We start from the raw sequence: 26,448 nt of genomic DNA on the forward strand, positions 1-26,448 counted from the left end.
CCATGTTGCACTGTGTCAGGGTAATGCTTTTGGACCCAAAAGTGGACTTCTTTGAAAAGGGTTTTTAATAAAAGGAAGGTTCAGCTACTCTTTCAAAAAGTAATCCATGAACTATAATGAAGCACAGATGGATTTTCTCAGGAAAACTCACAGCGCAGAACTGAAAATCAGCAACAGATAGGCCTATAATTCAGGCTAAGCAAGTCATAGGTCTAGGTAAGCAAACTGAACAAACAACACTGGTGAGCCTGGCACAGTCACACAGGATACAATCTGGCAGGGAGCACACAGAAAAGCAGTGGAGTGTGATAGCAGAATGCAGGTGTGACAGTCCACTCTGACTGGCTAAATGCTGTAACTTTTGCTTAAGTGTTCACACACATGTAAAGCATCTTTGAGTACTTAAAATTCCAGATATTATTCTATAAATAAATAAAAACATAAATGCACATATTGATATGTAGCCTACTAGTTGTAGTATTGCATGGTGCATGATGACAACACTGAATGCAAATGTCCTAAGCAAGCATCATCATATTCAACGATGTAACATACTGGAGTCCCATTGTAATACTATGCAGATCACAAGAGCAGAATTAGTATTACAATGGGACTCTGTCGGACATCTGATATGACAGCCGTAAAGCTTCATCTTCACTGCCAAAAGGAGATCTCTACTCCCCAATACAAACATTCTGCAATATCCTCTTCCTGACCGCACTTTGAACACCAAGCGTCACTAAAGCTAGGGACAATGGAATCTAACTTTCTTTCGAACTAATACTTCCTTTTGTTTTCTGTATCTCTCCACTCCCACATGCTGTGCTAACATCATTAGTTGTGTCATTGAAAGAAGCCATCACTGGTTCTCTAAATAAATGTTCTTTGTCCATTAAATAAACACCTTCTGGTGTGATAAATGCAGATGACAAACCCCCTCCTCTCATACAAGAGGTTCTCTTGCACCATATTCTCAGTGGAAAAACATGAGTCATTCACTTCCCCTCTGGTCAGAGTTAGCTACTCTGAGGCTGCCAGTAGTAGTTTTTCTTTTTTCTCCTTTTTTTTTAACAGCAACTAGATTCACCGCAGCTCTCTGGCACAGGAAACGGAGAGGGATGGAGTCATATATTAAAATTACATCATTGCTCAGGCATGTGCAAACAAATCACAAAAGCTGAATGTAATTAAAGGACGCTTGCATATATGTATGTACACCAACAGAAAACCCCCACTAGCCGTATCCCGTCTGTCTACTGTCTTATCTTGTTACCATGAGTTTTGAACTCGAGGTGTAGCTCGATTGTGGTAAAGCAAGTGTATTTACCCATTTGAACCACCAGGGAACTCCCAAGCTGCATAACTGCAGAAAATTATTGTTTGAATAGCTGCCCTAAAGTAAGATTTAGAAGCATGTTTCATGATTAAATATGACATTTAAACCAAAGATAAACAGTGCTGAAAAATAGCAGGACAGTGGCAGAGTATGTAAAAACATTTATTGTTGAGGACAACTTATATTCAACAGTGCCTTTTCCCCATCTTATGGTTTTATAATAAGATATTCCCCCCTCAAGTCTAGTCCGTGATTTATTTATTTTTCTTTAAAAAGGTACAAAAAAGGGAAAAAAAGAAAAACTCAGCAGTGAGTGTCTTAGACTTAAGTGATACAGTACACACAGAAATGTGTTTCCAATATGAGATGGCATTTTATATTCTAATAATACAGTATAGTATATGATCACAGAATCTCAACAGGGTAGAGCAGAGGCACACCACTGTTGGCAGACAGACAATCCACCAGCAAAGGACAATAATGTAGAAGTATTACACGGTGGAAGGACAGCAATCATGATAGCCGGAGAGACATGTAGACAATAAAAACCAAAACAGAGCACAGCCAAGGAATGTGGAGTTGTTAAGATGAAAGAACATTGTGGTCGAAAGAAACATGATGATTTCATGCCACATAGCCTTCCTATTAACCATTTAAACCCTCTATAGTAAACTAATACTTGACCGCCGTCAGCTCTGTACTTGGTCTGCTCTTTTTTATCCTATAATATACACCAAATCTGCTGAAAATAGCGTCTACAAGTCTACGTGTCGTGATGTGTTGAGCTTGTAGATCTGCTACTTTCGTCGCATGTTCAGAATACGGTTGCTCAGGTTCAAGTGGTTAAATACATTAGGAGAAAAATGCATGTTTAAGTGCAGAATTGGTCCTGTTTTGCCTAACTGAGTCAGGCAAGTGTTCCTAAGGACGTCCAGTGGAGTGTGGATCACATGCAGCATGCTGCCACCGTTAGAAAAGGAGTGGTATTTCACTCATTCGATCCTACATAGTTGTAAATGAGAGTATGTGTCTGTGTGATTGATGGGGAAATGCAAATCTGTGTCAAAATCCTTCAACCTGGAAACCGTATAGCCTCATAAAATATCACAGATATTATAGTTGGGACCTGAGAGGCAAGTAAGACAAATCATCTCTTCCTAACATCTCATCAACCTCCTTGTTTAAGATGTTGCTACAAGGATGTTGTATACAAGGATGGTACAATACAGAATATAAGCATGCAATGAATGATGAAAGCAAGACAATGATATTGCACATATTATGGTCAGATAACTATTACAAAGGCTTTCTTTAGATACTCTCCTATACCATTGGACTGCACTGTATAAGGAAATAACTATCTGATAAAAGAAAACAAAAAAACATATCTATCAGAAATTCTGTATGTATATATTAAGCATTGCATGTTAGTCTTTGGCATGGTTGAACATTGTGGAAACTCGATTGAGCAAATCTTTACAGCAAGACCATTTGTAACATAGCAGACTCGGGTCAATGATTCTTCAGCCTCAAATGGAATACTACCCTGTACCTGTGACAGTACAATCACACTTTCACACAGTCCAAAATGATCAGCCTCTAGTTCCCATTTCCAATTAATATAAGAAATTAACAGTAATAATAAAACCAGAAAGTTAAACTATATCTAAACAAGAGCTTCTGTTCTGAATAAAACCGTAAATCCATTTTAAGACTGCCATGCACTTAATCTCAAATTGCGAAGCCAAGTGTATGTCTTTAATATGTCTATATATCAGATCTGAAAGACTAAGTTGTGCCTTCTGGGCCAGCACAAGCCAATAATTTCTAGCCTTAAGGGAAATTTATACTTTGCCTCACAACTATTTCAATACTGACACAAATTACGTACCAAGTGAAAAATGTTGTCAATCCTATTTCTTTCAGTTAAATATTTTGTGATGCCGCACGACAAAGTATAGATTAGCCTTTTCAATGGGTCACACAACAAAGTATAGATTAGCTGCAACCCGTACCAGCAAAGCCCTGTGAACTAACCCAACAATCAGCCAGCATCTGATACGGTCACCATCACAGCATCTTCCACAGCTGAGATGCAGAGGAACATTTCATCTACTCAATCACATTGAGCAGGGAATTTGGTAATATGGTAACAGAGTTTAAGGAGTTGTATTTTTGTGCTCTTTAGTCAGTCATGACTGGCTAGCCATCGGTCATTACCTTCTCTGTGGGACACCAGTCACCTGAGCTTTCTGGCATAGACTGGTTTGGGTTTAGCCTAAATTATGTCATCACACTGCACACTGCGAAAATAAACAAGAATCAGTTGTTATTTTGTGAGCAGGTCGATAGTATGACCATGAAGTTAATGAAGATCGATGGCGCCACCATCAAGGGGATGTCAGCGTTGTCGCTGTGTGATGGGGCACATCAATAACTCTTTGCATCGCTGCACTGCGCAAACTTAAGCTTTTGCCTCACCATGCTTTCTTGCCCCAAAGACATGACAGATACAGTACAAGGAGCAATTTGAAATAACACAGCCATTCAAAAACTGTACTCTCGTAATGTCTCTCTATGTATGGATGGACTCACGTGGTTTTAGCCAGCTGTCACAGTTGAAGATGAAGGGAATCCTCAATGTTAGTTCACGGTTACCAGTAGATGTTCCTGTTAGATGGTTAGGATTATGTCCTTTTTTCACATGCTCATAGTACAGTATAAAAACAAACAAATTGACAGAAATACATGGAAAGTTCATATAGGCTTAAAAAGACAAGAAAGAAAGCAACTGAAATGGAATGGCTAAAATCTACAAAATAACATTTACAGCTGTAATAATAACATCCATAATAACGCAACAAAAAGAAGTATGAACATGTGTGTGGGAGAGGGCAATTCCAGTTATTTCCCTTCTTCTCGTATGTCGATTCTTGTTGAGGGTGCCTTGCTCCACAGTTTGGCACAAGACTTTTGATTCCACACAGTGAGATGAGACCAGGGGATTGGCTGAAATAGTTCCACGTGGTGAGATGAGACAACAGGATTGGCTGGGGGACAGGATGGGCTCCAACCCTACAGGTCTCCTTCCACTCGCCTCCTGCGGACTGGAGGAGACAGGTACAATGAATGGAGGAAAAATAATAAATACAAAATCAAACAGAAATGAGGAAAACGCAAGATGCGACATTCCTCTGGTGGACTGACGAGGAAGAATGAGGAGAGGGGGAAAATGGAACAGCTGAAAACATGCTGCACAACATTTCCAACCAACTCAAGCCTGTTAGTAGTATAATAAAAGGCAGTGAGTCATAAGTTACAGGGTCAAAGTTTACACCCATTCGAGAATTTCGAGTGTAACAAGTGTGATAAGCGTGGACAGAAAACAAGAAGTGGAACTCCTTCACGCCCCAAAGCTGTAACGTTGCACGGTCATCCTCTGTGTTAACGTGACTGAGGGTGAATGCTCCAATCCAACGTGCTGTGAAGGTAATGGCTGTTAACGCAATGCATTCAGACACACTTGGGACCACACCACACCCATGCACCAGACCTGTACTACTGCAGCTCTGAGAGAATGATGAGCTAGAAGAAAGAACAGAATGGAGGTCATTGAGGCCTTAATACTTGGGGTGAACTCCGAATTGACCGTATTTACACACTCACGATTTTGTTCATACGATACGTCATACTCGGGTTTGACCCTTGAATATGACGCAGGGATGGACAATCAAGATTTCCACATGCTGAGTGGATCACATCAGTAGATAAACACTCCACAAGCCCTCTTTGTGCAGATAAACATTACAGTAGTATAACAAAGAAATGAATCATCTCTGATTTTGGAAATGACATATTGGAAGAAAAAGAAAATTCTCTAGCAGATGAAGGAAACATTCAGGGAACGAATGTTTGTGTGCATGCGTGTGTCATCGTTACCCAGGTCATTGTTCTTGGTAATGGCTGCAGCAGCCCTGGCGCGTGGTCCTTGCTGAGCGAAGTGGTAGCCAAACTTCACTATACCGGTGTTGTCTTCCAACATCTTAGCTATCTCCATTTCTACTGTAGTACCCAGCTGCTGCCTCTGAACAATACACACAGATATACACCAGCTGGTTATGCATGTATGCGAGCATGTGTTGTGTTGTTTAGTGTTGTTGATGTTAGAACACAATTTGGACATTAAACCAGTTGATTGGGGATAGGTGCTTCCCTATTGTATCTTATCTCTAGTGTTAGGGTTAGATCAGTTACGTTAGTTGCGAACGCATTGATTGCGAACGCAGCAGATCGTGTCTGTCTGTCTGTGTGTGTGTGTGTGTGTCTCTGTCCCGCTGTGACACCACCCGCCCCGCCACCAGAGGGCGCAGCTGTAGCACGCACGCACACACACACACACACACACACACACACACACACACACACACACACACACACACACACACACACACACACACACACACACACACACACACTGTGTGTGTGTCACACAGCACTCAGTACCTGATTGTCTATCTTTATCTCTATGAGCGCCTCATTGTCCCTCAATGCGTCGACCAGGGCCTGCACCCCGACACCAGTGATGAAATTAGACTCCAAGTTTAGGCTACGCAATGTCTTGTTCTCCTTCAGCATGTCACCGAATGCCTTCCAATTGGCCAAGAAAAAAAGAGCAAGAGTCATTGGTGAGAACATGAAAAATGTGTCAGTTAATAGCTGTGGGAAACCTATTCACTTAAGTTCAGATACACAACGGAGTCATAACAATCACAAACATGTAAGGACACACACTAACCACTGCAATGGGGTCATTGCTCCGTGTGGCCGCCAGGCTGAACTTCTTGACATGTGTGTTGTTCTCCATGGCTTTAGCCAAGTCCTTCAATGTGGGAATAGGAATGTTCTGGAAAAAACAAGACACAAGAGTCTAATACGGATATGGCCCTCCTGTCCAAGCTTTAGTCATCGATTGTAAGTTACTATGTATGGAGTTGTATGTATGGAGTCCCACTGGGAGGAGACCCCGGGGCAGACCAAGGCACAGTTGGAGGAAACACATCGACTCACTGGCCTTGGAACGTCTCGGGTTACCCCAGGAGGAAGTCACTAATGTTGCTCTGGAGAGGGAAGTCTGGAACACTCTGGTGGAGCTGTTGCCCCCGCGACCAGACTACGGATAAGCGGTTGAAGATGGATGGATGGAGTTTGTTAAGAAAACGCTTAAGCCCTAAAGCCCATCACGTTGCCAGCTGAGAAGGAAGAGAGTTTGGATACCTTGTGTGTGTGCACACGTGCATGCATTTGTGTGTGCGTGTGGTGTGTGTGCACGCACCTTGATGTTATTGAGGTTGATCTCCGTTAAAGAGCTGTCGTTGTCCCTTATCCTCTGCAAGGTTTCTTCTACGTTGGTGGAATTTGGAGGCTCATCAAACACAGGGGTCATCTTCTCCCCTTTGATTACATCTGGGAACATATGCACAAGCATGAGCGCACACAGACACATATCTGGTCATTGGACCTTAGCCACATTTCACTTTATTTAAATATTTTGTCTGCGTAAGAAAGGTATATACACTAATATACACAGTCTTGTAACTGCTGAACCCTACTCACTGTTGTAGCCTTCTTTAGAAGTGGTTCCATCATAGGTCTGAGTACTGGTGACCAGTGTGTGAACCCCAAGGATTGCTGCAGACAGAATGTACACAGACAACAAGCTAAGCAGTATATCTTGTTTGCGTGTCACCCAGGGGTGAAGAATTCAGCGCTGTGAAGTAACACTGACTAAATCTTAAGGGTGTGACCCTACCGGGTCCATTTGTGTACTCCCAGAGTTAAATTAATGCTCAGGATTCTACTGTGGCAAACAACAGTCATTCTCTTGTCCACTGTGGCCATTCAGTCCAAATCAGAACCACACAGTAAAACTCTCAGTGTTGATTTAACTCCCAAGAGTGAAGAAATGGAATGAAATAGACATGTAACACTAAGGACGTTACTGTCCAGAGTGAAAGGAGCCTGTGTTTTACTGTCCCAACAGGGGGATAAAAGGGCCATTCTGTGTGGCTCCATTTAAACACATTCCTTCACACAAAGGGTTCTCAAGTCCCATTTATCCACACGGTCCCCATTCCCAAGGGACATTCACTCAGCTTTTACCTGCAAGGTCACACAGTTCTGTATCTGTAGCACTGGACAGGGCCTCTTCCAACTCTGGGTCAAGGGTTGTGACATCCTCCTGGCACATCTCTATAGGTCTCTGCTTGGGAATAAATGTTTTGCCTATGGACACAGAAATACAGGGGGAGAGGTGACGATTTATCCCATAGTATTACATCTAACCACACAAATGGGGATAATACAACAACCACGACTTGGCACAACTTCGCATTTCTGTGAAAACTGTTGGCTTGAGTTTGCCTAGCTTTATCTTATTCTCTCACAGCCCTTCCCATCCCGTCTTGTGCCCTGGACAAGGGATCACATGATGGCTAAGGAGCACACGCATGCATTGCAAACACATGCACACATGTCTGACTCTTTGTGCACTTGTGAGACAGGAGAGCCAGAGGAGATGATTCAAGTGAAAAAGTACAAAGATGTACACAGTTAATGCAGACACCAAAAAAATATATCGACCATACGTCGTCCACGTGTTTTCTCTTTGGTCCCGAGTTCAAGAGGACAGGTCAGCATGGCAAGAGATGTTCCTAGTGTTCAGATGAGCATAACCATCCAGTTTACAAGGTTTCCTCATGCACACTACTGTACGGTCTGTGGTGCCTGACAGAACTCTTCACGGCCAAGGCAAACAGGCCTGTACACCTGGCAAAATGGGCAGCAGGTTGAAACTAGATAAAGTGCCCCTCAGGGCACAGGTCTCCACCAGGGCAGGTGAGGTTGTGGCCTCTTGGTGGCGCTATAATAGGCCAATGTGAAAAGGGTGCCATTGCTTATTACGCCTTGGATGGCAATTGGATGATTTGTTCCAAAAATGTGTTTTGCAAAAATCCACCTGTTGGTGGCGCTATAACAGGCCAATGTGAAAAGGGTGGGATATATTCCTCAGCCTAGTAGGAAAGTCTGTGAAAGATTTCACGTAAATTGCATGCTACGTTCATGATTTGAGGCTTTTTGTTCAAAACGGATGGAATATGAAATATCGGACAGATCCGCCTTGAACACAGACTAGAGAGGTTCATCGTTGGCATCCAGGGAGGTGGCGGAGATTAGCTGGTAACAGACGGTAGGACTCAAACACACACACACGCACACACAGACGGAGTGCAAAACATACTCTCTCCCCATGCCTTCGGCCTGGTGGAGACAATGAGCAAAAGAACACATTTCGGTCCCATGAAAGCAGCACTTATATTGAAGTCAGCTTCAAAGACATAATAACATGTATAACATAAGGACGTAGAGCCTCCGCCCTCCGTCCTACTCCTCCTGCCCAACAGGTGCTGCCCCAGCCTATAGGAGTATGTGCAATTACCCTCACCCGACAACGCCGGATGAATCACGGTGGATTCTAAATGGTGTGGGCAGCAACTTTACCACTGCACCACCCGAGTGTCCAAAAAAATAAGTTAGTAATTCTTCAGGGCTGCCTACTACATTCCTTCCATTGCCAAATGCCTTTTATGTATTTGTAATGACCTTTTCTGCATACATAAAAGCACTTTGAATTGCCTTTGTGCATAAAGTGTGCTATACAAATAATAAAGTTGCCAGCAGCCATATCATTTTCAACTAGTCAGGGCTTTCACACTACAGAGCCACAGCTCAACTGTGTGTGTGTGTGTGTGTGTGTGTGTGAGAGAGAGCAACTCACTGAAGTAGGAACTGCATTTTAATGTAGCTAAAGGAGATATGCACACTAAGTTTACTTTTAAACAGTAATTTATTGTGCAGGATTAATTCTCTCCTCTGCCAACCCCTATGAACTCATGTTAGACTAACCGAGACAATTGAGTCATGCCAGGACTCCCGTCTCATTTCCATGGCAACCAAGCTGAAGAGAGGAAAAAAAAGGGACAAAAGGGAGAGAAGGAAGTCATGGAACAATGACAGTAAATGCAACTGAGCTGTGCTCCCGTGGCAACAGCATGTGAACAAATACAGTAGAGTGAGTGCCCCTAGACCTCACTCACCCCAAATGTCTGTATCCTCACACAAAAACCTCCCACCCGCAGTCTGTCAGTCATACTAAAACTGGTCTCCAGGGGGCCCTGGCACTTCCTGAAAAGCCAGTAAACAGTAAATACAGTCAGATAGCATCCTGTGCCAGTCCCTCTGGACTGACTGACACCCGGCCTCCCAGTAGAGGGAGAGCCCCAGGAAAGGCCGACAGTCCCATGATCCCACAGGAACATGTCTAATGACCTAAATGAGAGGAAAGCCGTGCTTTACATGGATATGGGAGAACATGTTTGTAAGTTGTGTTCTCTTGTAGGTAGAAGGTGCTTAGTAATGGCTGTCTCAGTGGTTTCAAGTTGGCGAGATGATCGAGTGAGGGAGTGAGTGAAGAGAGAGAGAGAAAGAGAAAGCAGTCACACCCTTCACTGTTTCTCAGGAAACAAGATGGTTCAGTCATTGGAGAGTGAAATTCTCAAAGGTTCTGTGAGAAAGTAAGAACAAAGGCGTTCAATCACTTGGTGTCACTTTTATACCGGTACTCACCGGTCCCTCTACTGTACCCTCTACTGTACTGACCCACAGGAACGCACCCAGGGTGCCGGCCCGATTCCGGCGAGCCGCCCGCGTCCGAAACGGTTGAGAAATGACAGAGTTAGTGTGTGGGCCTGTGGGGGTCCCTCTACTGTACTGTACTGTCACACCCGAAATCATACAGTTAATATGTGCGTTTGTGTGTGTGTGTGTGTGTGTTAGGTTGCGCACAGGTGGTGAAAAACAACCGTGCCGTTTTCGTGCTCAGACGCACGCAGCCAGCCAGATACCCAGCCAGCCAGCTAGCTCTGTAAGGGAGTGGTTGCACCACTCAAAAATTTGACATTTAAGAATTGCACAAATAGCTATTATAGGCAACACACACACAAAGCCACACACACAAAAGCACATTTTCTTGGCTTGTTTGCATGTGCCTCCTCGAGTAACATCATTTATCAGCAGGGGGTGAGAATAATATGGAACAAAAAACACATTCCACAGAACCACCTCAGTTTGAGTTTTCCATGTTGTCAACACACACACACACACACACACACACACACACACACACACACACACACACACACACACACACACACACAGAGGAATGTGTCAGTTACACATTTTCTGGACTTCAATTGGACAGAATTCCTACACTTGCAGTGTGAAATGTTTTTCTTCTGTCATAATGTCCAGTCCATATTCCAGACAGTGGTTACGAGGACATTCAACTTGTGTCTTCCACTGCCAACAGAAACACTGAGCCTCCTCCAAGACAGTTCATTCTGCATCAAATCCATTCCAGAACAACCAGTCACTTAACTTGGGATATCCGAGTAAAGAATTAACGATTACAATTACAGCCGGCAGATGCTAAATTATTTCGTGAATTTACCAGCCAACAAGGCTGTTTAGAATAGAAGATGGCCTTCCCTCATTGGTAGGACAGACAGTACACACATTTACCAACTACAATTTGTATGTTAGTAACACAAGTTAGCAGTTAACTGTAAACTCTCTGATCTCTTACGATCATGTGTACCTAATTTGGTGGAAAGATCATGTTTCTGCAGCAAAAACAACAATTTGTGGCAAGCAATGGCTTTTGTCTCTGCATTGTTTAGATGCCCCTCAATATGTGATTCAAATTCTGGGTCCATCAGTTGATGCACTATTTGAGTTTTTGGCAGCTCTACCCACACATTTAGCCGTGTTGCTCATTCCACGAATACCTGGTCTTTACAAGCTGAACCTCTTAAACGTGACTAATCAACGATAAAAAACTATATAAAATTCAATACCAATTGATAATTTGATATATTAATAAATGGAATAAATAATCGAGCAAAGTTATGATTCCGAACTTTTTCTGAGGAGGTTTAGATAAAGTGCTAAAACGTCAGCTGCCTTGGTACCGATTCAAGAGACCCAACACCTAAATCCATTTATATGGAATTTTATCTCACTCCTTCCTTCCTCCCCGAGCCTACTTGTACCACTCTCACTCTACCATGAGTTGCATAAGAGCAGACAGAATCTGCAAAGACAGGGGAGCATTAATTACCCCCCCCCCCCCCACACACACACACACACACACACGCTAGCAGAGTTGACAATGCTTTCATTGACAATGAAGGAAAAGATTTACATCATCTTGTCCCTACAATAAGAGAATTTAATGTTTGTTTTGTAACCGTTTATTTTACATCACCATTAAACCACCTAATCATAGCAACTAGCACCCCTCACTTTACATTTAACAGTTTCCGTGCTTTGAATGGATTACTCCAGGTTAATGTCGCTGCCATATCGGACAGACGCGACTTTTGTTTTATGTGTTTAATCAGCCGCAATGTAATAATTAAAAAGAAAATCCGTCTTCGCCGCGGAGAAAGAGAGTAGATGCATCTGTTATGATGAGGAAAACGGAAATCGTCACATGCTGTGGGCTGCTAGGGCTTCTGGGAAATTGAGGCCAATGCAAACGAATGGGGTTCAACGCCTCATGGAGGAGGGTCCTGTGCTGCGTCTTCCGGGTGTACCAAGATGGCGGGTGGTCCAGCCGTTCATAACAAACGGGGGAAGCTTTTTTCGCTCGATCTTCGCGGATTAAAAGCCCAAATAATTCAGCGTATGCTCTAAAGGTAATACAACAATCTCGGCAGTGAAGGGGGGTTGATTAAAAGTCTGGTAAATCGTTTTCCGCAGTCAAACTGTTAATCAACTCAAAACTTTATTTATAGAGCACTTTACATTTAATGCCATTTCAAGGAGCAAAATTCTCCTCAGTAAACATATCTTTTCTAACATTCAACATTTCAAATAATGATAAAATAAAAGATTAATAAAAGATTAATAATAATCAAATAATTCAAGCAACTTAAAAACAATGTGCACACAATATTTTGCCAAGGAAACGAGGCCCAACATGAATGCATGATGTCATAGCATGACGTCACATCGCCATATATAACCTGCCATATAATGTAGAAGGGCAGTAGTGCATATAAGTAAGAATCTAATTTAATTAGAGGCTATCTGAGAAATACTAGTATAGCTAGCTCCACCCCTGACCACCTCAACCACAGACCCAGAAACATGGCCTGTGAAGTAGCCTTTGACATGAGCATCGAGGAGGGCGCTCATCCGAACTCCGGACCACCCATTTCCCCACTGCGACCCGACCGTGCCACGCAGGGCCAACATAGCCCAGTCCCCCCACATCAAGCAATGAATCCTTCCAAAGAATTCCTCAAAGGTTTCTCTGCAGTGCTCCGTTCGCACCGTCCCGTCAGGTTGCGGCCCTTCGACGGGGACCTCATGGATTTCCCTAGGTTCGTGCAGAGCTTCGAAAGCTACTTCGGCAACGAGACCGAGGTAACGGACACGGAAAGGGTGGAAAACCTCCAACACTACACCACGGGAGAGGCCAGGAACGTCATAAAGTACTGCCTTTTTAACCCAGAGCCCAGAGTCGCGTACAGGACTGCGATGAGGAGGCTACAAGACCGCTATAACAACGCCAACGTCGTCATCGCGGCACTCTACGACAAGGCGCGCTCGTGGCCCCAAATACGGACAGTCGACGAATGCGACGATTTCGCTCAATTTATCGACATGCTCAACTGTAGGCTGAAGGCCATGAAGCGTGATCGGTCGGTGGACAGCTCCCCTGCTACCCACTACATCCTCGAGAAACTCCCCCGCCAGTTACAAGAGAAATGGGCCGAGGTTAAGATAGACCTTGAGGAAGAAGGCCAGTGTGTCACCTTCGATGACCTTGTAAATTTTATGGAACTACAAGCCAAACAGAGGAGATACCTTGACCATACCCTAAACAGGCCTCGACGTGACGTCCTGTCTCCTGACCACTCCTCAGAACGGGACTACCGCACCGCAGACACCAGACAATTCCACCCTCAGGGCCGCTACCCCCCGAGCAATGGCTATAACGACAAATGTATTCAACGGTATGAGGGGGAGGGGAATTGGAGACAGAGGCCCAACAACAACCACCGCAATGAGCACCAACCCCAAAAGACGACAATCAACCACTTTGTCCAAGCCAAGGAGAAAGCTCAGCCTAACCGACATACAGACGCAGAATATGTCGAAAAATGGACATCCACCAAAAGGGAAAATAAATACTGTCCACTCTGTGATTCCAAGGATCACTTCACGGGTAGATGCTCGGCTCTCCGAAAAATGTCCAAGGATGAAAAGGTACGATGGATAGAGGCCAATGGTAGGTGCCGGAAGTGTGGCAGGAATCACTCCCCAGATAACTGCACCCTGACTTCCCCCTGCAACTTGTGTGATGGAGTTCACCTCACAGTCCTCCATGAAATAAACCCTGAGCGAATGATACCTGCCACCCAAAACGACAACGACGGGAGGCAATGGAGAGCCTCTCCAACACAAATGAATCACTCGAGAAGTGACGGGAGGCAATGGAGAGCCTCTCCAACACAAATTAATCACTCGAGAAGTGTTTAAGTTAAATATCCAATTAAGTTATGTATATTGTACAATGATATGACAGTTCCTCTGGGACATCTGACTATTGTAAAAGACAAACTATGAAAAACACTGGAAACCCTACCTTTCCTCTCCCCGGTGAAGGGGACAATGTCTTCTCTGTCCTTATGCTCCATGGCCTCCTTCTCCAGGAAGTTGAGAAGGCGATCTCTGTTGAAGGCTCCTGTATCTTTCTTGACCGTCTGGTCCTTCTGGCGCATGCTCGCCGGCAACAGAGCGTTCTGGATTAGAGGAGGAGACACATTTAGGCATGTCAACTACAGGGTCTGTGAGTCTGTAGTCCTCCACTAATTGTATTGTATCTATAAGCCGATGTGCATGTGCATCATGGCATTGTGACTGCCATCTAGTGGTCTGAGGGGGTAGTTAAACCATGCCGACGGATATGACGACATTTTAGTCATTTACATCCGAGGGATATTTGAAGAAGCGGCTAATGTTAGCATATAAATCACATACGAACATCGGATGTTTTCAAAACCACGGACAGGTCCCACTTTAACTGGTCCCCTATGGGGGCCATATGCAATATTCCTATTGCTGGGAGTGGTGGAGGCGTTGCATAGCAACCGGGGCATGACTACAGGCTGGTTGTACATTGCTGCCACTTCATAGTGATATAAATAGTGATATAGATTTTGCGTAATCGGCAGATTAATTGAATTACGGGAGATCTCATAAACAGCAGCCCAGGAGTTAAAGAACATTACCACTTTTGTTATATTAATGTTGGAGAATCAGTAATGTTTTCTTATTTTACTCTTCTCTTAGGTAAGAGCAAATTTAAGACAGATGAAGGAATGACCAAACTTATCTGACTACCGTTTAGCGTTTCCCTCTGGGATTTTCCTGGTTATCATGATTCATCTCACTCGGGACAGCTAAATGGAAAACAAATAAACCTCTCGGTGGCCCGTGGAGATTTTATAATGCTAAATCAACAGCTCTGCGCAAAAACAAACACACAAACATAGAGCCCTCTGGGGACCAAAGGACTTGTGTTAGCCTCTCCCATGACATTGTGTGGCAGTTATAAATTAAAATATGAATTATATTAAGCATTTCAAATGGCTTTATATATATACATATTATACAGTATATATATATATATATATAACACACACACACACACACACACACACACACACACACACACACACACACACACACACAGAGGCCATATCGATTGAATTGTGTGCAGTCAGTGTTGGTTATTTTACTTACTTTTTAATTAGTTGTGTACTGTATTCATTACAAAATCAATGTTTTAAACATTCAGTGAAATCAGTCCCTGCACACATCCCTCCCAGTCCCTCCCCAAGCCTTCACCTCTGGGTCCATCTCCTCCAAGGCCGTCTCCAGCTGTTTGAGCTCGTCCGCCGACAGCTTGTCGAGGATCTCATCTTCGTCAATATCCTTGTACTTTTCCATGTCTTTCTTGTATGACAGCGCCATGGTCGACAGGCTACAGCAAGTTAGATACTCCTACAGCACAGCACTGTCCCTCAGGGCTCACGGCTCCGGAACCAGGGCGAGTATTCCTAGAGATACACACAGGCCAATGACACACATGATGATCAGGGACAAAGGAGTGAAGGAATGGCATTTGGCATGACAAGAAATATAACAGGATAATGTATATCCAGCTGAATGTCTCTTTCAGTCTGAAAAGGCTACATGTCTTCAAAGACATACTGTACATAGCTCTCTGGAGTCTCTGCCATGTCTTGTTTAACTAATGTGGTTACATCGCACATCAACACAACACACAGAATGTACATCTGTTTAGATATGAGTCACCATGTATCGTACATGGCTAATGTAACGTGTGAAGTCATTTAACCACAGATTACTGCTCTGACGTCACTCTTCAGTTTTTTGATAAGGGTTGTTAACTTGTTATGACTAGCCATCCCTGGTTCTACAGGAGGTGCTAATAGTGATAGCAGCCACACACAGGCTCAGAAACTGCAGGACAATAAAACGGTACACTCTTATACAGGAAGAGACAGGAATTTTAAAGAATTTAAAAATATATTATAAAAAGTAAAAAGTCAAAGTTGTACGATTTGTCACACGTTACCGCAGTGAAATTTGTTCTCCGCATTTGACCTATCTCTTGGAGCGGTGAGCCACAGCCAAAGCGGTGATCTGCAGCCGTGCCGCGCTCGGAATCAATCCAACCCTTGATGCTGAGCGCCAAGCAGGGAGGCATTGGGTCCCATTTTTACAGTCTTTAGTATGACCCGGCTGGGGATCGAACGCCGACCTCCCAGTTTCAGGGCGGACACTCTAACCACAAGGCCACTGTCTGGTAGAACGATACCATCGCTAGGAAGGACAAACACGTGCATGGACAGGACACATACAGTACTATACACATGTGATGTCATCATGTCACACACACAGCTGTGACAAAAGAGGAACTTTCTCAGGATGAGGACAGAATGTCAGGTCCTATCCACACTTTTCCTGGGCTGTGTGTGCTCCAGTTCCTGTTGATTTCATTGGATATCATTGGTCATCTAACCAGTTTCATTGGATCAAATCGACAGGAACTGGAGCACACACAGCCCAGGAAAAGTGTGGATATGGGAATCAACAACAAACTCCACATTGTAAACCTAACATTATGTATACAGACTGTATGAGAAAAAAAAAACATGTTTTTTTTTTAAAGAAGACTTAAGAGTCAGAGCTCGCAAGAGGAGTAATGGAGCTAGTGGCGAGGAAGTAGTAGAGGATATATAAGAGTTAGCAAACAAAGCTCAGCCTCAGATGTGTGTGAACTAGGGAATGAGTGTGTGCTACACGCCCATTCCCTCTCCCACGACAGTCTGAAGTTCACACGTGACTGACCTCATGTTCCCACATTCCCTGAAGTACCTCACAGATGGTCTTCTTCGTTCCTATAGCTCTGTCGCACACAAAGTCTACTTCACTCTGCTCTGTCATACCATTACACATTTCACTGAGTGACTTCCCATAAAGCAAACCAATCTGCATTGGTTAAGAGAGAGCGAAGGCCAGGCCAGTTTATTAAAGTGTAAATAAACCATCAATCTGGGTTATTTACCACATTATTCCACATCCCATACTGTTATAGCAGAAAAACATGCTCTATTCCGGGGGCTGCAAAAGACTGAGATTCTTGTATCCATGTAATCATTTCCCTGAGGCGACGTCTGCAGTTTAGAGTTCCCTCACATCTCTCACTCCTGTACAGTTGTCAGTTCAGGATAGGCTTGGTCGGTAATATGATATTATTGGATGCCAGGGTGTTAAACTACCATTTCCTGTTAACAACAATAAGCTGTTATGGTATGGCATGATGGCAGAGCACCACTAATACAATTTTGCTGGTAGATCACATGACATGCCCTTAAAGAATATTTAACCAGTAAGATGCCTGGGGGTTCGGGCGACCTCGCCCTATGGAGCGTAACTTGAGCGTAAACTAGACAAGGCTAAGGCTAGACAATGACATTTTTTTTTTTTTTTTAAGATATTTTTTTGCGGCTTACGCCTTTATTGATTTTTTTAAGGGATAGAAAGTAGGCTGACAGGAAACGGGAGAGAGATGGGGGATGACATGCGGTAAAGGCCGTGTCGGGTCCGGGAGTCGAACCCGCGGCACACCGCGACTGGATCACCAGTCCGGTGCCCAGACCGTTACGCTACGGCCTGGGCCACAATGACATTATTAAATGCTACTATGACTTCCATCACCAGCACCTCAACTTTTTCATACTTTGGAGGGGCAGTTGCGAGGTAGAGCAGTCATCCTTGGTATCCGAAGGTTCCAGGTTCGAGTGTCAAAAGTTTCCTTGAGCAAGACACTGAACCCCAACTGCTCCAGGTTGGTGCCTTGCTAGTTTCCTCTGCCATCGGTGTGTGAATGGGTGAATGTGAAGTGATGTAAAACACTTACAAGTGCTATATAAATGCAGTCTATTTACCATTTTGTTGTTGTTATACAAATACCCCGCCCAAGGGAAATGTTTGGAAAGTATGAACGTATGAATATTGAACAAGCCTAGTTTGGGTATTTAATTTTCTCTCCACAACACAAGCTTTGAACGGAATCCATTGATAATGATAATCTCATGCTATTTAAGCAAAGTATTAAAAAAAAGAAAAACAGTAAACATCAGAGAAGATGGTGCTTAATGACAAAATTAGATCTGAGCAAAGTGGATTCTAGTCAACTACTACTATCAAAGGTATAGTTAAGTGTGAGAAGTTTACAGCTGATTTGTCCATCAGAATAGGTTGTAAAGTTAAGTGACATTTAAACCATGCGCCTTCACATTAAGCAGGTTAGTTTTAGTAATATCTACTTCTCAAATCTGCAGACGTCGAATGATATGACGTCAATTCTGGACTGATTAAAGGCCACCCAAGGACAGGGATAAGTCTCCTCATGCACAGGCACATTGCTTGTGATGACAAGCTATGCTCTAATGACAAGCTATGTTAAAGTCAACTGTATGCCGATAACATTCATTGGTTTTCTACTACTCTGAATGGAAAATAAATTCACCCCCAAGTTCAAATGAATGGCCAATGCTTAAGATCCACCAGTACTGATGGACTACCCAGACAAGAGTAATGGAGCGTGCAGACAGAGGTAATGACGCCAATGAGTGAGCTGAGGAGGATGAGACGGTCAAAGGATTCAGTCTGATCAATGCATTTCTCTTACTACGCTGTGTGCTAATCCCTCTTTTTTTTTTTTTTCTTTTTTTTTTTAAGATATTTTTTTGCGGCTTACGCCTTTTATTGATTTTTGAAGGGACAGACAGTAGGCTGACAGGAAACGGGAGAGAGATGGGGGGATGACATGCAGTAAAGGCCGTGTCGGGTCCGGGAGTCGAACCCGCGGCACACTGCGACTGGATTACCAGTCCGGTGCCCAGACCGTTACGCTACGGCCTGGGCCGTGCTAATCCCTCTTGACAACAACACACAACAGATGGCTGGGGCCAATAATAACAGAGACCCCTACACTTTCCTTTACTTAGCTTTAGATAGGCTTCTGAATTCTAGGATTCTTATTTTTTCAGATTCGTATTTGGTTTACTGAGGTTAAGGTTAGGAATACGTTCAGGGTTCAGGGTTTTACTGATACGTTTACGTTTATGAATAAGGTTAGGTTACAGAGGTTACATTTAAGAATACTTGGTGGCGATCATTTCGAGGTCGCCGGATTTGACCTGGGTGAGCGTGTTTTGGGTCGAGCATTCATTTCTGAATATGTGCAAAGTAATGAAAATCTTAATGAAAATATAAATGTTTTCAAAACTAATATTTTAGTAAAAGCACAGTTACAGAATATTTAGGTATTTACTAGTAAAAGCTTTCGGAGGCACTGAAAACTTAGTTTTTCACTGACGTGCATCAGAACCTCAGGCGCCGCTCAGACACATACTGTATAGGGCCGATCAATGCACAGCCTCAACTTGCCCACGGGCAGTGGAGCCACCCTTCATTTATTAAAAAGGGAACATTCCCTGACGGTGACGGAGACGTGACGCTGACGCGCCCGGTGGAGCCCCGGTGTTAGTCTGGAGCCCTGGCTGAGAGATGAACACAGGAAATGTAGATGGTGTATTAACTTTTTACTTATATACTCTAAGCTTAGAGTATATATATGAATAGAGAAGGCACCCAGAGGAAATCTTGAGGCGAAATGGACATAGTGGCCGAATGAAGGTATTGCAGCCTGGCCCCAAACACATGAACGCGCTGTCCGTTGACTAACATTGTACATGTTCACGACGGACGACGCTCGTGCGCGTTCAACGGCAGCGCGTTCATGTGTTTGGGGCCACTCACCATTGCAATCCGTCCCAGAATGCACTCTGTTCCTACCAGGAAGGAGGAGTGAATCCGCCTCATGCGCTTTTGAGCAACTTAATGCAAGTGGATGGGAGGAGAACTCGGGTGTCTTCTCTATAGATATATAACTCTATGACTCTAAGGCCTAAAAAAAAAAAAAATTGGTTTCCGGTTGCCGACCGACTTTATATTAAATATGCGCGACCCATATTATTATATTTATTTGGTGAAAAAAAAAGAGCTCAGAATACGACCGAGTCAAGACCAAAAAGGTCTTTGATCATTAAAATTCTCTTTGATGAGACCATCGGGACACGCGACCTCATCCTACGTTATAAAAAATAAAATCCACGTAGGAATAGTTGTAGAACCACTATCGTTTGTAACAACACTGTCAACACAGCGCGCTGTGCGCCGCCATGTTGCTCAGCTCTGACCGCGGAGCGGAGCGCAGCCTCTAGACTAGAGCTGTTTAGAGACAGAGAGTGACGACAATGGACTGATCAATGACGCATGCAGCCCCACGAATAAGCAGTGAACGGAGATGTCGCGACTCTCTCAACTAAACCGCGCTGCCTCCGACAGAAATATTTAGGGGAACATGTTTTAACGTGACATGCAGACCCGGTTCAATGGGAAACACAAACACACATTGAATAACGCCGATATTGTTGTGTTTCTGTTGCGTGTGTGTTGTGGTGCCACTGCCACCGCACATTAAAATGCCACCAAAAAAATTGCCAAAGCCAACCGCAGGGCAGCAGAAAATATCAGCAACCCTATTTTCTAAACCTGCTGCCTCTACTCCAGGTATGTCACTGTGTAATGAAAACAATGTAAAGTTGTATTAACCATTAAAACTGCCACAGTTATTTCACATAGCCAAAATATGAAATATGTAGAAGCCTATATCCATCATTGCCGTAGGATTTTTTTTTTTTAATCCTTGCTACCCATCCTTCCCATGAAAAAAAATAAAAATAAAATAAAATAAGTTCCTTAATACCCATCCTTCCCACGAAAAATAAATAAAATAAAATAAATTCCTTGCTACCCATCCTTACCACGAAAAAATAAAATAAATTCCCTACCTACTCAGCCCAAAAATGACAGCCAATCGGAAACCAAAGTTTTTTTTTTTTAGGCCTAAGTATAGTAAGACTATACTTAAGAGAATGACCCAGCTCTTCTGTCCAGGAGACAAGATTCAACACTCCTTCCTCCCCTACTCTGTACTCTCTCCATCTCAATTTTCTTCTCGTCCTCACTTCCTCCCCACCCCTATGGTCCCTGCTCTCCCCTTCATCAGCGCCTGCCACTCCCACGGTGGCTGGGGAAAAGCAGAACATGATGCCAAACAGATGGAGAAACAGGGAGGGTCCCATGATTCCCATCATGCTGATGTGAGGATGTTTTCACTCTTCATGTGACCACCGTGCTGACTTTAGGTGCGTTACCCGTTCAAAACATATCAAATAAATAACGGTAGTGGGTTGCACACACCAAGACTGCAGTTCAAAACATTTATTTCATTTGTCCCCTGTTCAAAATGAAATAAAATGTTTCGAACTGCAGTCTTGGAGTGTGCAAGTGCAACCCACAGGATGTTTTCACTACAATAAAGTTTACAAATGTAGGTTGTAGCCTGTAGGGCTGAACAACAAAAATCCCTGTTTGCAGTGAACTGCAGTATCTGCTTCTCCAACTAAATTCACATTATAGCTAAGGAAAGGTCATGTACATTTGCGTTGTATTTGTTAACTATTTGACAGGGCTTATATTAGTTTAAACTGCATCATGCGACAATAATGTAGCTTTTTTCAGACAATAGCAGCAGCACAATGTTTGTGATGTGCAAAATGCCAATACATAAAATTTACATAAATTCCAACTACACACTGCCATTACCATTTCAAGCACAGCAATTGACACACTTCTGTAGCTGGGGTGCGGAATCGTCTGGGAATATTATCAGAAAAATGGCCAATGTGTTTGTAACACATGTCTAGTAACACATCTCACAAAGACTGAAATTCAAGTTTCCATATGGGAATGTGTGACAGCTGCTGAAAGATGGGGTACCATTAATAACCTATATGAAGGTAAGATCTTCTAAATCCAATTCTGCTTCAAGTACCCACGAAACACCGAAAAAAGCACTTTTTCGTGCAAAATAAATGCTTGCAATGGATTCATGAACAAACCCTAATTTGACACCTCAATAAAAATGTGTCTGCATATAGGTCAATAGTACCCCAACTTTCAGCAGCTGATTCCCTCAGGGAAACTGAATTTAAGGCTTTGTGCGATATGTTACTACACATTTACAAACACATTGGTGAAGAAGTTTCTTGGTAATGGTAAGTATTGTTTTAACATTCCCTGACTATTACACAGGATGTGTCACCCCTTCCAATCTGCCCCATCCCTCATCCACACATATGATTAAGTAATGAGGACACCACTGTCAAGGAGTGCCCTGTGAGTGCCCTGTGACCTGTGTTGTAACTCCAGGCTTCACATTATAATAGCTCAACATACCACACCGGCTCTACTTTCCCCCATCATTATCTCACCTTTCTTTGACTAATACTTCATTGTTTCTCCCTCCAAATGAAGCGTGTCTAAACACTCGTGCAGGCTTAACTGAACTGAAATCAAGTCTTCAAAACCTGTTTGACAGCAACTACTGCATGGCAGTATTTGTTATACTTCCAACAGCAGGCAAAAATTCCATTCAATGATATCATCCCATGGAAGACTACCTGCTCTTATGGTAGCTCTGTTCCATAGCCTTCCTGGTTCGATTCTGCGAATTTCAGCCCTGCAGTAAGGCTATGCGACTCACCGGTTTAAATCTCAAATCGAAATCAGACCAGCCTCTCCTCTTTAGTGGAAATCTCACGAACGTTTGACCTAATCACCAATACAAACACGGGTTGTGTCAATAGAAAGCCTACTTTCCTTAGTGGAAGCACTCTGAGCCCCCCACCACACGTATAAACGGTACTTTTTGGCCAGAAAGGGATTTTCGGAGGAAAAATATTCTCTATGAGGCAGTTCTGTGGGCAATATCAGTAGAGGGCGCAGCGGAGTAACTAAAAATGTTTTTTTCCGGTGGAAACAAAATCCCCTTTTGGCCAAAAAGTACAGTTTATATGCGTGGTGGGGGGCTCAGAGTGCGTCCACTAAGGAAAGTAGGCTTTCTATTGACACAACCCGTGTTTGTATTGGTGAGTAGGTCAAACGTTCATGAGATTTCCACTAAAGAGGAGAGGCTGGTCTGATTTCGATTTGAGATTTAAACCGGTAAGTCACATAGCCTTACTGCAGGGCAGAAATTCGCAGAATCGAAGCAGGAAGGCTATGGAACAGAGCTACTCTTATGGGGGAAATCACCTCCACACGCAAAGCCTCTACACTTGTAAGTAAGTAAGTATATTTGATTTATAAAGCACCTTTCGAAACAAGGTTACAAAATGCTGAACAGTGACACAATATAAAACAATCAGGTTAAAACAAACGTAGTAGTAAAATAATGCAAGCAAAAGACCACACCCTCCTGCATTCATCGGAGAGTAGAGCAACCACTCACTGGACAAACAACCAGTGTCAAGACAAAGCCTTTCCCTTTGCCGAAAACTTAACAACCAGAGCAATGTTAAACAATCACGCATGCATGACAGCCACGGACGGACAACTGGGTGTCCCCGGTTGGCGTTTGAGTCATCATCGATGGCTTAACTTCGGTTGTTTACAACGCCCTGACGGCATCTTATCGCAGGCGTCTGTCTGTCTTGCGACTATGACTGGCAGTAGAGTGCAGTGAAATGCACTCGAATGAGAATGAGATTTGTTTTAACTAACACATCAAATCATACCAGCATCACCCACCCAAATGATGATATGATAATGATGATAGGATCAGGGCTAATTACGCAACCTAGTGATGACACACACATTAGTAGACATTACGTTGCACGTAAAACAGATTGAGGTACATATACACAACCACACATACAGAAACACAAACACACTGTCACTGACTGATGTGTGATTGTAACTTTGGTTAAATAGGAGTAGGGGGGTGAAAGAAAATCACGGCAGGTCAATGATACTCATCTCCCCCGACCACAAGGCAACAACATATAGCGCCTTGGTTAGTTGGTTTACAACTGAAATCAGTCATGATGACACACGTCCACAAAGCTGAAGACATTGGTTTACGTTAGATGCGCTCAAGTACATTATGGTTAAAGAAGCGACCTGTTGTTGACTCAATGAAGACAGACATGCAGGAGCTAGCAAACACCTCAGCTCAGTTCCACACGCTAACGTCCCTGTTAGCCCTTTAGCTAACCTACTAGCTAGAAAGAGTACAGTGAGCCACTGACAGCTTGTATAAGACCGTACAGCTGGCAGCTTATAGCGCAGCTTATTAAATATTACTGAAAAGCAACGGCAAATGCGAGCTAACTGTTTCCTTACCCGTATCTCAGTATTTCCACTCGAAACGCCACCAAACTATAACTCCTATCTTTCCAATGAATGCGATGCCTTCTTCCAAAAAAATGCTTACTTTCTCACACTCACTATCCCAAGGGCGGCAACACAGGAAGAGGGTGCGAGCGTATTCACTGACTGGACAGACTGACGGGCGTTACTTTGAACCAATAGTGGGGCGGTGTGAGAGCCAATCCAGTCTCAGGCTCAATAAAACTAATGTCACTCACCATCACTCGTCATCATATAATAAGTAAGTATTATGATATACATACACGCTGCATAATGAAAGCTGACCTGCTTTAAGTAGTATTTTTGTATTGATGAATGTCAAAGAGTCTGCAAGACCTACGTAAGCCAGTCCTAAATAGGGAGTCAGGTTGGTCAATGGTTGCATTTTTATTTCGACTGTTTAGCTCTCCCTTCTTCTCTAACGTTTCGATTAGGTTTCTAAATTCTACCTAATTTCTCTAATAGTCATTAGCAGAAACTGCTGCTGCAGAACCCCCATTTTAATGTCTTCTCAAAGGTATTTGAATGAGAGTTGAATAACAATGTATATGCTCTTCAGCATATGACACAATCATTGGAGATGAAACTCCGTGTATTTGCTCTTTAATATAACACAGAATAAGTAAGAATATGAGAGTATTTGCTGACTCAATGAATGTCATTAAGATCTTACTCAGGAATGGGAAGCACAATACTTTAACAATATTGACAATATTCAGAAGAAGAGAGGGAGAAAGACAAAATGGGATTTACATTCCCTCCAGAACCATATTATATCTGCAGAGTGTAATCTGCATTGTAATAATGAATGAAATAGTACAATGAGCTTAACACTGCTTATACTAGTCTTTTACGCACGCACACACACACACACACACACACACACACACACACACACACACACACACTCTCTCTCTCTCTCTCACGCACACTCACGCACACAATAACACACATGCACAATGTCTGTTTCTTTCCTTTGTAAAGATCAAAGGACGAGTGTTTAAGGGTCCTTTTGGCAGACTCGCTTTCCATGTAGGCCTACAGTACAGCAACCAGTCCTTGGCTTGACCTGCAGTGCAGATCGTTTGTAATTTTATTTGGAATATTTGAACTCCTGACATGGTTAGGCATGAGACTTGGCCATCTGGGCAGAAGTGGCACCCTTCCAACAGGCCTGTTTGTCACTTGCTACATTCAGTTGCTTCATTTGTTTATTCTTTTTCATTCACAAGGAACTGTTACATCACTGAACCTCAGGTCGCGAAGATCATGGGCAACTTATGTGAACTTAACCTTTCTTCTATTATTCTCCATTACACAACAGTGCAGTTAGAATTTCATGTGCACTTTCAGACGCACCGACTGTAACAAGATATCTCACATGTAACACGAATACCTTGAGAAGAGTGGTATATCTGATCTGCAATTAGTTCTGCCTTGGCACCTCGTGCTTATTGTGCATTCTGAGCTAACTTGCTCCTTGTACCATCAGTCAGTCGGTATCTTCAGTCAGTCATTTCAAGCAGTACAGTTAAGTATCAGGAGAATTTTCAAAGCCAGATAAAGGAACTTGGCCATGGATCAGCCTATTTGACCTAAGATAACCCATTGGCCCATGGGTTGAAATAACTTATAGCAGGGTATCAGGTTAGGGTTAGACATATGCCTGTGTACTGGGAACTATAAACTGGGTTACCCTGATACTTTTTCTAAGGCTTTTACAACACATCCACATTCATATTGTCCACAGCAATATTTTCCAAAAACATTATTTTTAGGGTACTCTCATTAAAATCCAATCATGTTATCTTTATGTTAAACCAAACATGACATGTTCTTATGTAATGTAGGACCCTGTTTTTTATTACAGTCATCTGTTAGAACATACCAAGGTCAATGCCTTCAAAATATCTCTATTCCCCTGGTACCCATAGTTCTGGATGATAATGACCGACCTACAGCGATGGGGGAGGTCACAGATGGGGCTAAAATGTGCTGTGACTCCTCAGTAAAACTGAACACAACTCAACATGAAGTCGTGTGATGTT

The 26,448-nt window shown here is 43.1% G+C and overlaps 1 protein-coding gene across 1 annotated transcript; it reads right to left on the reverse strand.

Annotated features, from left to right (window-relative positions):
- Nucleotides 1–1,482: 1,482 nt before the first annotated feature.
- Nucleotides 1,483–24,502, reverse strand: tmod2 (tropomodulin 2). Its single transcript, XM_083759988.1, has 10 exons — nucleotides 24,374–24,502; nucleotides 15,374–15,585; nucleotides 14,109–14,265; nucleotides 7,496–7,618; nucleotides 6,950–7,024; nucleotides 6,669–6,799; nucleotides 6,132–6,239; nucleotides 5,840–5,983; nucleotides 5,276–5,420; nucleotides 1,483–4,443 (listed from the first exon to the last, which is right to left on the reverse strand). Exons 2-10 carry the CDS (start codon nucleotides 15,497–15,499, stop codon nucleotides 4,412–4,414), a joined length of 1,041 nt encoding a protein of 346 aa, XP_083616114.1. The 5' UTR covers nucleotides 15,500–15,585; nucleotides 24,374–24,502; the 3' UTR covers nucleotides 1,483–4,411.
- Nucleotides 24,503–26,448: the final 1,946 nt, after the last annotated feature.

This window comes from Protomyctophum parallelum, assembly GCF_964188405.1.
Source record: "Protomyctophum parallelum genome assembly, chromosome: 2".
Lineage (NCBI taxonomy): Eukaryota > Metazoa > Chordata > Actinopteri > Myctophiformes > Myctophidae > Protomyctophum > Protomyctophum parallelum.